At 43.6% G+C, this 15813-nt stretch overlaps 2 protein-coding genes across 2 annotated transcripts; both read right to left on the minus strand.

Moving 5' to 3' along the window:
- Nucleotides 1-442: 442 nt before the first annotated feature.
- Nucleotides 443-5090, minus strand: LOC135983254 (uncharacterized). Its single transcript, XM_065594060.1, has 4 exons — nucleotides 5047-5090; nucleotides 1846-1972; nucleotides 1293-1454; nucleotides 443-629 (listed from the first exon to the last, which is right to left on the minus strand). Exons 1-4 carry the CDS (start codon nucleotides 5088-5090, stop codon nucleotides 534-536), a joined length of 429 nt encoding a protein of 142 aa, XP_065450132.1. The 3' UTR covers nucleotides 443-533.
- A 6435-nt stretch (nucleotides 5091-11525) lies between these two features.
- On the minus strand, nucleotides 11526-15438 carry MYOD1 (myogenic differentiation 1). The gene is made up of 3 exons (XM_005308684.4): nucleotides 14470-15438; nucleotides 13010-13088; nucleotides 11526-12376 (listed from the first exon to the last, which is right to left on the minus strand). The coding sequence occupies exons 1-3, from the start codon at nucleotides 15016-15018 to the stop codon at nucleotides 12126-12128; spliced, it is 879 nt and encodes a 292-aa protein (XP_005308741.1). The 5' UTR covers nucleotides 15019-15438; the 3' UTR covers nucleotides 11526-12125.
- Between the last annotated feature and the right edge of the window lie 375 nt (nucleotides 15439-15813).

Below are 15813 nucleotides of genomic sequence, written 5' to 3' on the forward strand. Positions count from 1 at the left end.
AGAAGTTGGTTCAATAAAAGATCTCACCTCACCCACCTTGTCTCTTTAATATCCTGGGACCAACATAGCTACAACCGCACTGCAATCAACACTGTTTAGAGGCAGTTACAGTTGAGGCTGTTTTTGTGAGACCCATGTGCTTCAGGTCTGCTGCTACTTCTGTCCTTGGCTCTCACACCACTTTGCTGCTGCCCCTCAATCTAGACCTGCAGCGCTCCGACATTCCAGTTCTGGGCCCCTAAACAGCTCTCCTGATATCCCTCAAATCCGATCTGCAGCCCCCGCACCATCCCAGTCATTGCATTCATTTGGGTAGACACTAGCAACCCTGCCATATTCGTTTGATAAGCTCTAAATTATCCTGTAGAGATTGCACTGAGACTACAAAACTCATGTGGTTTGTGAGCACACCAGGATAAAATACAGACGTGAATAGCTAGCATATTAACCTACTGAACCCAATAAAAAAGCACAGAACATGAACAGATATTGGGGGAAGGACAGGAATAGACTCCATTTTTTCTTCTCGAGCCTTACACCATATCTGGGGTATCAGGTGGACGGTCATAGATTCCACTGACATCGGTCAAGAAAACCACTCGCTGGGGGGAGAATTCCCTGGACAGAACCTGCAAAATGAAAACTGTGCAACAGAGGATCTAAAGCAACAGGTTCCCTGGAATCTCAGTAACAGTTCCAAAGCCAGTCTCTTCTGGGTGTTCTTCCCATTGCTTCTTCTTCCATGTACATAACTCAAAATCCTCTCCCCAGCTTCTGGCCTCCTTCCTATGACCCTATTGCACAGTAAGGGATCAAGGCTAAATCCTGCCCCTGAACATGTGGGTGGACAGAATGGACCCAACTGTGGTCACAACTGGGTTAGGTCACAAGTGCCTTCAGTCCTAGTCCCAACTGTAAATTTCCGAATAAGCCCATATTGGAGCTTTTGTGCTGGTTGGGCCTGTACCCAATACACAGGCAGGGAAGCCATTAAACATCAAGTTGGGGATCCAGTCACCTGTATGGAATCCACAGTCAGAGTGCATGAATTAGATGACATTCCCAGGAGATTCCTATATGGACTCTCAGGGGATCGGCTCTTTCAGAGATTCTCTGCACCCGTCAGAGGCCTGTCTATGAGCAGAGGAGGAAGGGGTGCTATCACCAGCATTCAGCCCTACTGGTAGAGAGGGCACCCTCCAAAGACAAAGCCCAACAGTAACTATCCGTGGATGACAGTGAGAGATTCCACCACTGCCACTCCCGCACCTGGGGAAGGCCGGACGTCTTACCTCGATGATAGCATCCCCTGATAAGATACAGCAGTGCTGTTCAGAGTCCAGAGCACAGTCCCCATGCATGACCGGGATGTAGCCAGCATCCAAGGCATCCCTTATGGCAGAAATGCCAGCCTGGCTGACTTTCTTGCCTGCTGTCCTCCAGACGCCAAAGGGCTGCAAGACAGACACCATGTTGGCCAATGGCTTATGTTGATCCCTGTCATGATCTAACAGCATCCTCCAGCTGGGTGCTTCTCCCCTCCCCCTCGCCCCAGTCAGAAACCTTGCAGGCATTCAAGCATGCAGAATCCACAGCTTCATTCTAAGGCCATGTTACACCTGTTAACCTCTGGATTCCCTGTGTTTTGTCTGACAACTAGGTGGCCAGACACTACAGAAGAATTAACCAGTTCTCAGAGTCTTCTCTCCAGTGGCCAGACTCACAGTGTAAGTATGTCCTTCATGCTGCCCCTCCTGGGATTCAAATCAGGATCCTTACAGTTCACAGCCAGCAGCTCTACCAGCCTCTAGAGAGCAGAGAAGACAAATACGGGATGCCCCTTACCGAAATGCCCACCGTTGGGACGCCGCACTTTACCAGCTGCTCCGTCACCAGGTGGTTCAGCTGCGGGACCAAACAAGCAACATTCCCATCAGAACAGCTTTTCTGTCTATGTGCCACCCCACACCATCTGCAGCATCAGTTCAATAACCCAGGGAAGGACATGAGCCAAAGCAGCTCCCTGTGTTTATTAGAGCCGTCTAACCAGGGCGGTAAGAATCCATACGGCAACATGTGGAGTCACCACCTCTCCGGCCATTTCACCTTCTGTTTAATTAGACTACTCAACAGACCAGAGGTGTGTGACATACACTATTGGTTCTAAGCTGCCCCTATTGTTATGCACCCAGATGACCGGGCTGCTGGTTGAGTGCATTGGCTCCCTTTCCATTAGTTCTTCTGTGGAGGATTTGTGGTTTGAAGCACAAATGGACTAGTCTGTAAAATGGTTGTGGCGCCTTGATTAGTTTTGCACTGGTTTCTAGGGAGACTTTCTGGGTTAAATTTTAGTTACTTATTTACACAGAGCCAGATTTTCAAAACTGGTCAGCAGCCAAGGTGCTGGGCTCTTTGGGCAAATGGACCTATACAGACCCCTGATCTTGTGTTTATCATAGGCAGTGTACAGTGTGTAGAGAAGGGAGTTGGGAGCAAAGACTCCTGAGTTCGGTTCCCAATTCTGACACTCTCTTGTTGTGAGACCTTCAGTAAGCCGCTTATTCTTGCTGTGCCTTGGTTTCCTCATATATAAAATGGGGATAATAATACTGAGCTACTTCACAATGCAGGAGAGCAGCTGGAAGGCTGAATTAGTGAACGTTTGTAAAGTGCTTTCAGGTCCTTACTAGAAATTGGACCAAGGTATAAAGTTCTGAAAAGTTCAGGTGTGTTTAGATCTTGGAATTTTGGCTCAGGCCTGATTATCCCTACTGAAATAGAGGCAGGTCCTGCTCCTGGCTACACACTGGAGGGACAAGGAGGTTTCGCTGCTGTCCCAAGTGATACAATGAATCTCAGCAGAGAGGAGGCAACAAGGATGCTTCTCTCCTCCGGAGCTGGAAACTGAATGCTGCAAAAAAGGGGAGTGGAGAGCACTGGGCCATCAAAATAACTTCCACCCTCAGCCCTGGGGCTTCTGCATGGAAAGTCTCACATGCTAAAATCTTAGTACCCCTAGAAGTAATCATCCTTTCTATTCTCCATGCCTATAGTCCAAGGAGTCAAGGCACTTTGCAGGCATCAGTATGTGGCTCCTCAACCCATGAGAGGTGGGTCTGGATGAGTATTCCCACTTTGCAAAACCAGGAGAAGGACTCAGCTTTGGTTTCCCAGTCCTGGGATTTCCCCAATAGACCCGGCTCCCTCTTTAATTAGCTCTACGCTCCCTTTAATAGTGAATTCTAAGAACATCGGAACGGACAAATTGGGTCAGAGCAGAGGCCCATCAACCCCAGTCTTGGGTCTCCAATCATGGCCAGCACTAGCTGCTTCAGATGACCTGTCTAAATTACTAAGCCTTTGCCAGTATAGCTATGCCAGCAGAGCCTCCTAGTAGAGACCCAGCATACACTGACAGAAGGAGCTCTGCCCATGTGGCTACACAACCTCCCTGAACCACATTAGCTAAACCAACAGAGAGACTCATCTATCAGCACAGTTGCTTCTACACAGAGGTTTTGATGGCATAGCTATATCGGCTAAGCAGTGTGTTCACAGACCCTAGAATTGGCTCAGTTCCTTCTTCCAATGTGAGTAAGATGTAAAAGAAAATATATGATAACAATAATATATTATTTGTATTACTGCAGTGCCTACGTGACCCATTGTGCTAGGTAATATAAATTCACATAGCAAGAGCGAGTCCTTGCCCTGCAGCATTTGCAGTCTAAATAGACAAGAGAGACAAGGGATGGGGAAAATGCAGTATTATTTTCTCTATTTTACAGATCGAGAACAGCCCAGAGAGATTAAGTGATTTACCCAAGGTCATATAGGGAAGTTTGTGGCAGAGCTGGGAATTGTACCCAGATCTCTTGAGTCCCCATTCAGTGCCTCATTGCTCTAGGACTAAACATATTATGCTAAATGCTCTCCAAGAGTGAAATGCCTTCACCAAACAAGCGAAAATCTATGTTCCACACTATCAGAAACATGTAACACTTCCAGACAGATGCTGGTATTATTCTTTATTAGTTTATGTTTATTGTAATGGCACCTAGAGGCACCAACCAGGTTCAGGGTACCATTGTGTTAGGTGCTGTACAGACACAAGCACACAGTCTCCACCCTAAAGAGCTCATCTCTCAGGCACTCGCTCACAGACTCTCATATGAACCCCCAAAAACCAAAGCAACATCACCACCAACAAAATCCAAACACTGCCCCCCCACACACACACACAACCATCAAAGAAATGCACAGAAATGTCAGCCAATAATTCTGACCAGGAGATGTGACAATTGAAAAACCCAATAACTGCACAAAGTGGCAGAATGGGTCTCCCTGACTCACAATGGTGAGCAGTTACTCAGATCTGTAATCCCACTCACTTCAGGTAGGACCACTCAGCTGAGTAAATGCTCACCAAGGTGAAGAAGGGGTTTGCAATCTGGCCAGACTATTTATGTCCCAAATAGCATCTCATTAACAGAATAACTTGTCACTCAGTACCCTAATCCCACCCACTAATCAAGAAAAACAAACCACGTACCAGAAGTCACACATGCCAGTCAAACGCAGAAGTCTGACTGCACCCACTTTTCTGACAGAGACATGACTGCATGTCAGTAAGGTGAGTTTGTCCCCAAGGTTTATTTATCCCAATCCACTAACAAAATCAACTAAACCCACAGTTGTGCTGCAGTCAACAAATTTCTGGCAACTGAATCCTTTTAGCTAATGATTAAGAAAACAAACCAGGTATTTAAAAAGAAAGGAATATTGTATTACAAAATATACATTCATGGGTGGTGTGGTAAGTGATACATCACTTATTAGGGATGACCAACCATAAACCTTCAGCATCTCTGCTTAACTCTGACACCCATGTCTTTAGGAAAGGTCATTCCTACTGTCTGAAAATATTTCTTATATCACGCTGCTCGCTATTGTGATCCACATATAATATAGCACATATCATACACCACATATGTGGAGGCAATCTCCCTGTGACACAGTACTAAACTTTGTATCGGATTGCAGTACCTTGAATTACAGTTGCAATGTGTGTTTGACTGCTTCACCTGCATGCTTGCTCAGGAATCCATCTCCCCCAGGACCACAGCTCATGTCCCACATCCCTCAGCATCTTCATGCACATGCCCTTTTCTCTTTATAAATCAACCAGCCAGAGAAATGTAGAATGTGCCCCCTTCACAATTTACACACTAATAAAATAATACTAAATCCTTTTTATTGCTCTATGGCTACTTAGATGTAAAAAAACTTCAGAGTAGTGCCTGGGTCTTCATAGGTGGGGGTTTTTACTGTGCTTAGCACAATAGGGTCCTGATCCCGATTGTGGCCCCTGAACTCTACTCTAGTATAATAATGATAATACTCTTTCCCCAACCTAGCTATTTTTTCACCAACAAAAACTGAGAGAGAAAAAAGAACATTTGATTAAAAACACAGTGTATTTGGGGAAACAAATGCAGTTTACATTTTCTCCTGCAGATGCTGCTCTTGGACAGTTGTTATCATCAGTCACAAAAAATATTTCAAGGTCAGTTGAAATGGTCAGTGCTGATATCGGTAACTTCATGCTCTAAGTCTTAGTTCAGTGTGCTAAACAACAGCATCTGTTCCTTCGGCGTGGGAGGGAGAAGGTGAGGGAGTATTGATTTTATAACTTAAAGTCTTATTACTAAAATAATGCTTATACCAAGGATACAAAAATACAGTAGGGGAAATCCTGACCCTTCTGACATCAGGAGGAGTTTTGATTTGATTTCAGTAGGGCCAGGATTTCTCCCAGTATCTGCAGGGTCAGACACCTAACTTTTGGTAATTTGAAGGCCCATTTTACCACTGTTTTTCACCACTCTGGTTACACTACACAGGCCGAGCGTACCAGTGATTCTGGCTCTGAGATTTTGAGAAAAGATCTAGTCTATTTACAAAGCGGCTGGCTGACTTTGATACATTTTGCTATTAATCTTGCAGAGCCTTAATACATGTCTAGCATTTGGTAGCCTATTAGTGCTACATTTCAGCAACACTGGTCTAATTTGTTGAGGCTTACATAAAATAACCCATTCGTTTGGGCTGCTAACATTGCTATACAGAAAATTACAGCATTATTGACCTTTTGTGAAAATGTGAGCTAAATCCTATACTAATTCTGTTACCAGGAGAGCTCTGAGTGATATTGTGTTTTTTTGAGGTAAATTAATCTCTACTATTACGTCTTAAACACATAGGTTATTATTCAGAAATGACTCCATATACAGTGGGCCAGATCCTAGCTTCCAGCTCCATCCCCTTTGTAGCACAAAGGAGCCACCCTAATAAGTAAATCTCCAGGTAGCATAAAACTGGCATAGAGGGGTCTACACCTCTCACTCAGCATAGGAGGCATTGCTGGGTAGACTGGGGGTGGGAAGGGACTGCCTTAGGTGGCATAATGTAGAGCTGCTTTGTTACACTGGGGTCCCATTCAGTTTCTGGTTAGCCCTAATATCAGAGGAGGTGAAAGGTTGCTTAGAAACACACTCCTGTCCCCTTCCACCCCATGCCAGGTCCTGCACCAAATATTTTAAAGAGGGAATACAATTCACACTTAGGGGGGAAGAAAGTAATGTTTTTACGACAGTTACCCTCTCTGTTGTAAATAAAATGGTGATTGTTGAAAAGCAACTAGTAGATTTGAAAGATTAGAAATAAATTAGCTCTGGCTGTGAAGCATTAGTGAGAAGAGTCCAGGTGAGGTAGGCAAATAGATGACATAAATGTGATTTATCACAAGACTGTCACTGTGATGTGAGGAGTAGTGTGTGTGTGTGTATAAAACACACACATTTATGGAATACAGGATGGTGCTGTATAAATGATCGTGTCATAAGTTTGGGAAGGCTGCTTTACTTACAACTAGCAAAGCCTTGAGTGGTTTATAGAGGTTATGCCAAAAGACCTTTCTATCACTCCCACACCAGCATGTATTCTGTAGATGCCACATATGTTTCAGAAAAAGTAGTTCAGAAATGTTTGAGAGCGTGATAAACATTTTGATTGGAGCTAGTTCTGTTTCCTGCAAGGCCATTTTTTTTTCAGGCATGTTGATCTTTAAAAAACAGCAGCTTGTTTGAAGTTGCAGAGGGATTTGGATTTAGAGGCAGTCATGGTAAAGATGGATTAGTGAAGAAAGTGCAGGTGAAATAGGGAAAGGGGCATGATAAAGGCAGTTTGTTACATGTCTCTGCAATTTATCTCTGGACATCACCATCACAAATGTGATCTATAGAAAATTAGTAATTGTGCTTCCACTGAAGTTAAGAGGTTTTCATTGCTGTCCAAGTGAGCAGGATCAAGTTAATAATGATGTATCGAGAAAAGCAGACACACATTATATTATTTCTCCTATTATTAATGTCCAAATTGTACCCAGTAACAAATATTTGATTAGTTTACATCTGAATATTTCTCCATGTACTCATATGTGTAGTCATATTGACGACTGTAGTACAACTTCACTGAGTAAAGTGAGCAGTATTTGACCCTTAGTTTTCTCTGCAAAATGTTCAGCGCTTTACATATCTCCCCAGGAGCAAGATATATTATTTCCAAAGGTATCATTTAAAACTAAAATGCTCTACAAGTTCTAATAGCCAGGGTCCAGCTTAATATACTTCTTATTTTCTATTTTTTGGAGTAACCACACACTATTCATATATTTTTATATCTATGGTGGTCTTAATCATTTATTTCAAATGACAAACCATTTTCCAAAAGGCACATCTGTTATAAAACAGATTCTAAGTTGATAGTTTTGCATTCTTTAATGTTTCTGATTAGAGCTGATTTAATTTTTTTCAAAAAAAATCTATACAAAATGTGGACATTAACATTTCACAGTATGAAACTGACCCGTTTTCTTTTTAATTTTTTGCATTTTGATTGAAATTTTAATTTAAATGGTTATTTACATTTTTTACTTACAATAATATTTTAGTAAATGAAAATTTTCTATAACCATTTTGATTTAAAAAAAAAAGTCATGACATTTTGTGTATGAAATCAAAAATTTTGAAAAAATCAACAGCTTTTTGTGATATGTTTTCATTTTCTAAACTGAATGAATTCAACCAATTCTATTTCAGGTATTTGTTTACATTGTAAATATCATCATATCATACATACGTCAATGTCCACAGCACTGGGTGGGATCTTAATAAATATAAATAAACAAAATATAAATTTGTTGTACTTTACCCCTAACAACAATCTGAATAAAATAAACTGTCATATCACATTTGGCTTCAATATAACACTCATGGGTTACGCAGTCAACCCTGATTCAAGAAAATGAAATGTTCCTGGTTCACATATTTACCTTTACATATCCTTAGACCACTGAACAGCCAAAGACCACAGGCTTCCTTTAATTTTTCATATGTGTGTGAATTTCCTTAGAGGAGTTAAATTCCATGAGAAATGTTGGTGCTTTCTAAAATCCATGCCTGAAGTTAGCCTCTTAAATCTATATGCAAGCATTTCAGATAATAGTTTGGCCTGTTTCCCACAAATTCCATGGAAATCAATGGGAGCTACAAGTGCTCAACACCTTTGAAAATCAGGTCATTTTTATGTAGGGGGCTCAATCCTGCAAGATGCAGAACACGCTAAACTGAGTGAAACAGTTGAGTTCATTTTTAACTTTAGGCATGTGAATAATCCCATTAACTTCAGTGGAACTAATCATGTGTTTAAGCATGTGCTTAAGTGGTTCACTGGTTCAAGAGTTCCATATCTTACAAGAGGCAGCCCTGAGATGTAGATTTAGGAGCCTAAACATAGGCATTCAAGTTTGAAAATGTCGGACTACATGTTTAATCTGCTTTTCACTTTTGCTTATGTCCCCTCTCTCCTGGGCTAACTAAACCCTGAGACTTAAACAGCCATAACTTTGAGGTGTTTGAAATCCAGATCTGAAACCTCTGATAAAGTCTATTTCATTCAATTACACTGGTGACCTGATGTAACACAGAGCACTATTGGACCCATGAGCATTTTATTTAAGTGTATTACTGTTCAAAATGGAGAGGGAGAAATTACACTGTTTTCAATAGGCCTTATTTAAATTAAAAATTGAACATAAAATTAACCTTAACATATATATTTACATGCATCGGTGCCCTACTGATCTCATCCCAGTTCCCATTAAGTCAACTGGCCTTTCCCTATTGACGTCAGTGGAGAAAAAGATGGGGCCTTGCATAGTAAAGGTGTGAATAATTTTTCTTTTTTATCTGTCTATCTATTTTGGGACGTGTTAAGTGCTTGTTCTCTGTTGTAACATTAACGTCAGTATGTGGAAACTTGGGTTACTAAAATAAATAAGTGAAATGTAATATACAAGACTAAACACAGAACTGTGTGCACACTGGCCAACACAAATGGCCTGATTCACCACTGTACTGCTCCAGCTTTACATCAGGGTAACTCTGTTGTGTTGAATGGACCCTGGTGTAAAGCTGGACCAATGCAGAGGTGAATCAGGCCCAAACTTTATAACAATAATTTATGCAGTCTTGTATTTCCTGAGCAGGCAAAACTTTAACTGGCTTTAATGTACATGAGCATAAAATTGCATCCATGATACTTTTACCAGCCTGGGAGTGTGGGAAGAGATGAGACTAAAACATCATGCAAGGCATCTTTTTCACTATGGGCCTGATCCATTGTCCAGTGAAGGCAATGTCTGATCATTGACTTCAGTGGGCATTGGATCAATCCTTAAATCAATGTATTTGCTCTTTATAAATTAGGGCTTGATTCTGATCAAACTTACACTGGTGCCATTCTGCTGCTTAAATGGTTTATATCAGTGTAAATGAGAGCAGTCTGAGGTCCATTTATTTTTAATTTTTCAAGGAAGAACTTATTAGATAGAGGGGCAGTATTGACTCCTGCGAGCTGGATCACCCTTTCCCACCATAAAGCCAATGGGAGGCACCCATGTAGAAGAAAACTTCCTGAGGATCTTCTCCCAAAGTTGCTTTCTGATTGTTGGAACCAGCCCATAAGGCCTGAGAATCACCAAAGATCAGTGGGAGGCTAGGGCAATCCATACAGAGGCTGTGTGCCTCCTCCCTGGCTTAATGTCACCACTGTCCCCGCCATGCTTCCAGGAATTTCCCCCAGCTGCTGCTGTCTCCAGGAGTCCTTAAAGAAGGATCCCTACTTTAGGTGGGAGGGGGTTCCGGACACACCTCTTCTGGGTAGGCTCCACAGGGCTGGAGGGGGGGGGGTGATGCAGCGCTTCATCCAACATGGGGCTACTCACTCCCCCATGTGAGATGTGATCCCTACATGCAGCCCCTCAGTGGAGGTTGGGGGGGGGAGGAAGTGAGAGGCAGTTCAGTGTCAATGGCTGTTCCCCACATTTCTGCAGAAGAGATGAGGTCTGCACACTTCACCTTTATGTGATTCTCAGAGAATGTAACGTCTGCACCATTACCCCAAGTATTTGGAACATCAGTCATTTGCTTATGGGATTTTCTTAAGGTTTATTTTGTAATGTTTAAATAAATGCATAAATCACAGTGATGTGAAAAGAATGGGTTGTTTCATTCTGTGTCAGAGCAGTCGGTTATTCTTGCACAAACATGCACGCGTGGACTAAGGGTAATTTATTGATGTAAATCTGTATTCAGGGCATATAAATTTCATGGCAAGATCCCAAGATTACAGATGTTGAAGGAGATTGGTTATTTTTAGAGAGGGCTCCAGACCAGACCAGATCCCTGGATTGTAGCACCTCCAAAGACAGGGAACGCTCAAATCCAAATTTCACTTCTTAGGCTTTTCTCTAATTGCGTGAAAGCTGGACCCTCAAATATGAACATCCCTGACCTTAGGGAAAGCTGAGGTGCAGGTCTGAACCTATGCATGGACCTGAACTCCACAGCTCCAACAGAGCTCCATTTATTTTCTGGTCTCCAGGAATATGCAAATACTGAATGTCCGTTTAGAGTTAGAACATAATTTCTTATCTAAACAGTCATTTGCTAATTTGGTTCCTGATCCTGCGTGATGCTGAGCACCTCCAGCAGGGTGACTCCCCATTAAGTGCAAGGGGAATTGAGGCTTTTCATAAGAATACTTAGCTCTTATACAGTGCCTTATGAGATTGAACCATTATATTGTAAACTCCTTGGGGCAGAGAACGAGTCTTTATGCTTGTAAAGTGCCAAGGACGTCTGGCTCTATATAGATTTCATCATAATCTCAGATTATTAAAACAGAAATAGGTAAGAAAGCACCTCAGTAGGATACCAAAAAAAAAAGGACCCCACTTCAGGAAAGCACTTTAGCACAATAACTGGACTCTGTGGGACATGGCTGGATTGCTTTGCTGTATCAGAGCCTGAATCTTCCTCCTGCCAAGGCAGCACGCGGAGCACCACTCCTAAATGCGGTAGTAATTCTAGAAGCCCTAAGGAAAGTCAGGATAACACCACCGATTTTATAAATAAGGATCTTTATTTAGAATATTGTTGAAAACATTCTTGGCAACCACATTGTATAAATATATAAAGTTAAAGTTTGGCACAACAAACCAAGCAACATTAAATATTTAATTCCTTTTTTTTTTTGTATTTTTGTTTGGGTTTTTTTTTTTTTTTGCAAAGCAACTCTTATTTACACTTATACAAAAAAGTATTATAAAAAATGGTCCACAACCTTATTTTGGGCAGGATTGGGGGTAACAGTAAGGAAGTCTCATGTCATTACTCCTGAGATTCATCTAGTTTTCTTCTTTTCAAAAGTGTTACCAGAACTCAAGAGCCAGGTTCCCATTCCCCAAAGCACAGATTATAAACATCGGCCATGTTGTGCTATGCAATTTTACCTCTAGACATATTAAATAGCTTTAGTTCAACAACCAATAAATAATTAAGTGTATTTTGAAGTAATATAGGCTTGAAAAATTATATATTTGAAGGAATTTTCAGAGAGATTTTAGAACTGGAAAAAGAAATATTTAGTCTTTTCAAGGCAGGTCTTTGAGCTTGCAGCATATAGCAGTTTGTGTTTGCACAACAGTGCAGCTGGACCTGGCTTTATAACACTTGGTAGATGGGATTGCTGCTGCTGGAGTCATGGGGAATCTGGGTGCAGTTGGTAGGTGACGGAATCTGGGCTCCACTCTCACTCAGGGTAGCACCTTCTTGGGGTGAGCAGGGGTTGCCTTCAGCTCCACCTTCCACTGTAGGCAGCACTGGGCAGGTGGAGTTATCTGTGGAAATCCTCTCCACAATGCTTGACAGACAGTCCAGGCTGGAGACAACTGAACTCTTCCCATGTTTTGGATCTAAGGATAGAGGGAAAAGGAGATCAATAAACCCACTGAGTAATTGGGGAAGTAGTTCTTCTAGAGGACCAAAAAACAACCAGCCTTGCATGGCTCTGAGCACATAAAGGTTCAGTGGAAATGTATATGAAATAAATATTATTGAAAGATGCCAATCAGTCAAAATCAGAGACAATATTAGAACTTGAAAAGTAGTGAAGGGCCCGAGCGTCAAAGTTTGGATGTGAACTACCACCAGTCTGAGGGAATTTGGAGCCAGGGTTTTGGTTCGATACAGAAAGGGGGTTAGTTGCTCTGGATTCAGCTGAGAACTTCTCCAAGGTTTGGATCCAAGGTTTTGGGTGGGTCAGTCTCTGTTGCAAAGCAGTTTAAAATCTGAAGCCTGTTTTCAGAGACGAATATGCATGCCAAAGCACAATGTAAGGAATATAATTGTTACATGAAATGCACGTACAAGATGTCCCCACATTTGCAAACAGAATCATGGAAACAATTGGGGGAGGGGGTGTCCTGAATCAGTGCCCACAGCTTGCTGGCTGAGCACAACTGGTGACAGAAGGGACAGGGGAAGTTTGCTCTGCTGACAGTCTCCACCTCCATACACTTGTCTTTGGCATTAAGGCAAATACTCACCATTTGGTGATTCTGTGTAGTAGTTGCTGTCATAGCTATTCCTCCTGCGAGAGCTGCAAGAGGGCCCACTGTACTCCATCTGGAAACCAAAAGAATGGACGCTTATCACCAGCTCAGAAGCAGAATTTTCACAAAAAGTCTCCAATAACCATCTAATTTCATATTCCAGTCTCTGATCTGCACCATAGCCCCAGTCCTTGCTGAAATATGGTAAATTTTTAGCTTCCCAGAATGAGGGAAAAAAACCTTTCCGGGAAGATATTAAATCCAGAATATTTTATATTACTGAATTATTCCAAGGATTTTTTGCCACACACAAAGAAAAATTCATAACATTGTAATCAGTGATTATGCTGACTCTTTGAATTACAGTACAGAACATTTGGTCCTTGATTTGTTAATGGAGTTGGTGGGGAAAGCACTTAATTGTCATAATATTTTAAAAGTGTTTTCCCCATCAATAGTCTTTTTTCTTCACGCTCTTTTTATTATCTTTTCATGCAGAAAAACAGCCTACGGGATATGGTTTATATTTTGATACTTTCACACACAATAGCAGGGATTCTACCACCAAAAGAAAAGAGAATGCTGCATTTTGAGGAGGGGTTAGTTACATAAAGCTTCCCTCAGCTCTAGCTAACTCTATTATCCTCCCAAACGTTCAGCTCCAGTAATGACCACACACTTCAGGGAATAGCCCTCTGTCCTGGTGGCTCTTAAACCTTTATTGTGATTCCCATCTCAGAGGTACTCTGTGCTTGAGGAGTGGGGGCCAGGATCAGGTGCTCCCCTCCCCTCGGGTTTCCCTTATAAGGATCAGAGACTGTGGAACCCAAGCAAGACTTCTCCAGAGCTGCACTACAGGTGAGCAGGAACGTCAGTTCCCCAATCTGCAGCTGCACTATGGTCGCAGAGGAAACCCCTTCCTAAGGGGTGCCCTCATAAGGGCCCCAGCTCTCCTCACTGAAATCAATGTGTGATAGCACCAACTGTGACTGAGTCCTATCTCTCACCAGCCCTCCTGTGACTCCCACGTTTATTTCAAGGGGATATAGCTAGGATCCCCTAGCTACTCTGCCCCAGGTCTGTCCTTGCAGGGTTCAGAGAGAAGGACAGCAGGCACATCGGAATGGGGATCCCTACCTTTCCTAGGGATCAACCACTCCCCTCCTTACACTCACAGGGGTTTCAAAGACGGGCCCCCCGACCAGAGTATGTAAGGGACCCCATCTTCCTTCACAGGCAGGGGCCAGGATACATAGGAGCCCTCTCCCCGATAAGGGTAGAACTGGGGACCACATCTCCCACCCCTGGGTCCGGGAACACGTTGGGACTTCCTGTTTCTTTCTCAGGGATCATGATGGGGGTGGCGGGGCTCCTCTCCTTCCTCCCGAGGATCAGGGTACAGGAGGGGGGCCTCATTTCCCATCTCATGGGCCTGGAAGCCGCCCCGCACTCACCATGCCATCGGAGCAGTTGGAGCGGGGGCTGGAGGCATCTGACTCGCCGCTGTAGTGCTCCAGCCCCGGATAGTAGCTGTCCTCCTGCTCCCGCAGCAGCGCCTGCAGGCTCTCGATGTAGCGGATGGCGTTGCGCAGGATCTCCACCTTGGGCAGGCGCTGGTTGGGGTTGGTGGAGGTGCAGCGCTTGAGCGTCTCGAACGCCTCGTTCACTTTGCTGAGCCGCCGCCGCTCCCGCATGGTGGCCGCCTTCCGCCGGTCGGCGTTGGTGGTCTTCCGCTTGCAGGCTTTGCAAGCCCACAGCAGGCAGCGGCCGGCCTGGTGGTGGCCGCTGGGCGCCCTGATGTGCTCGTCCTCGTGGTGGTGCGCGTGGTGGTGGGGGTGTTCCTCCGGCTTCAGCAAGCCACCCACGTGCACCAGCCGCGGGTCCAGGTCCTCGAAGAAGTGCATGTCCGAGGTGTTGAAGCAGGGGTCATCGTAAAAGTCATCGGCAGCCGAGAAGGAGCAGAGGGAGCCATCCGTTATCTCCATGGGGCCTAACAAGTCCATGGGGGCAGCAAAGGGTGGGGTGGGCAGGAATAAAAGCAGGGGCAGAAGCCACAGGAACCCAGCCGACCAGTGCAAAGCAAACTGCTTTAATCAGGGAGTTTATTTTCCAGCCGCCAGATTAATCTAGTTTAACTCCCCCCTAGACTTTTAATGGAGTCGCTCTTACACCACAGTCTCCAATTAATTGAGAGAGAGACACTTTCCTAGGCTTAGACAAAATAGTTCTTTAGCTTTGGCTGGTGATTGTCTCTCTTCCCCGGTTCAGAGCTGCCTTGGCATAACACTCAAATACCCTCCCCTGATGCCCATCCAGATAGCACAATTTGTGACTCTATTTATCCCAAAGCCTTGCTTGAGGGCGGGTGGGGATTCCTGCAGGACGAGCTCCCTTTCACCTGCCGGCCAATCCCTTAGCCCCAAGGAGGCAGCGGCTGGGGTCTTGGAGGGGGTGGGCAGGGAAGGGGTCGCGTCTGATTGGAGGGCAGCTGGAGCCCTTGTCAGGCAAAAGTTGTAGGAAACTTTTTGCAAATGTCAAACTGCAGCCAGAAAATAAGCGTCACAGTGGGATCATCTTTATTTTAACTCTTTTCTGCATGAGCGCTCCTGTTCCCACCCTTGTTCAAATGGTATTTTAGGCTTTTGTATTTATGTAAATGTTTTGGGATATTATTTTTATGTAAAGGCTTCTTGATTAATAATATTGCAAAGAAAATAAAAACAACTATATTCAGGTTGTGATCTGTGCTACTCCTACCGAGTCTTTTGCTACGTGCAAAAGATTTCTGCTGTTAAACT

The sequence above is a fragment of the Chrysemys picta genome, chromosome 4 (genome assembly GCF_011386835.1).
Source record: "Chrysemys picta bellii isolate R12L10 chromosome 4, ASM1138683v2, whole genome shotgun sequence".
Classification (NCBI taxonomy): domain Eukaryota; kingdom Metazoa; phylum Chordata; order Testudines; family Emydidae; genus Chrysemys; species Chrysemys picta.

Bases quoted from the DNA above. Each gene is read 5' to 3' on its own strand.
- MYOD1 (XM_005308684.4), bottom strand. From the start codon at position 15,018: ATGGACTTGTTAGGCCCCATGGAGATAACGGATGGCTCCCTCTGCTCC. The intron at 13,089-14,469 runs GTGAGTGCGGGG...TTTGGTTTCCAG, and splicing joins CCAACTGCTCCGATGGCATG to ATGGAGTACAGTGGGCCCTC. The intron at 12,377-13,009 runs GTGAGTATTTGC...CTCTATCCTTAG, and splicing joins CTACACAGAATCACCAAATG to ATCCAAAACATGGGAAGAGT.
- LOC135983254 (XM_065594060.1), bottom strand. From the start codon at position 5,090: ATGCAGGTGAAGCAGTCAAACACACATTGCAACTGTAATTCAAG. The intron at 1,973-5,046 runs GTACTGCAATCC...CTGATGCTGCAG, and splicing joins CATTGCAACTGTAATTCAAG to ATGGTGTGGGGTGGCACATA. The intron at 630-1,292 runs GTAAGACGTCCG...TTCATTTTGCAG, and splicing joins CAGGGGATGCTATCATCGAG to GTTCTGTCCAGGGAATTCTC.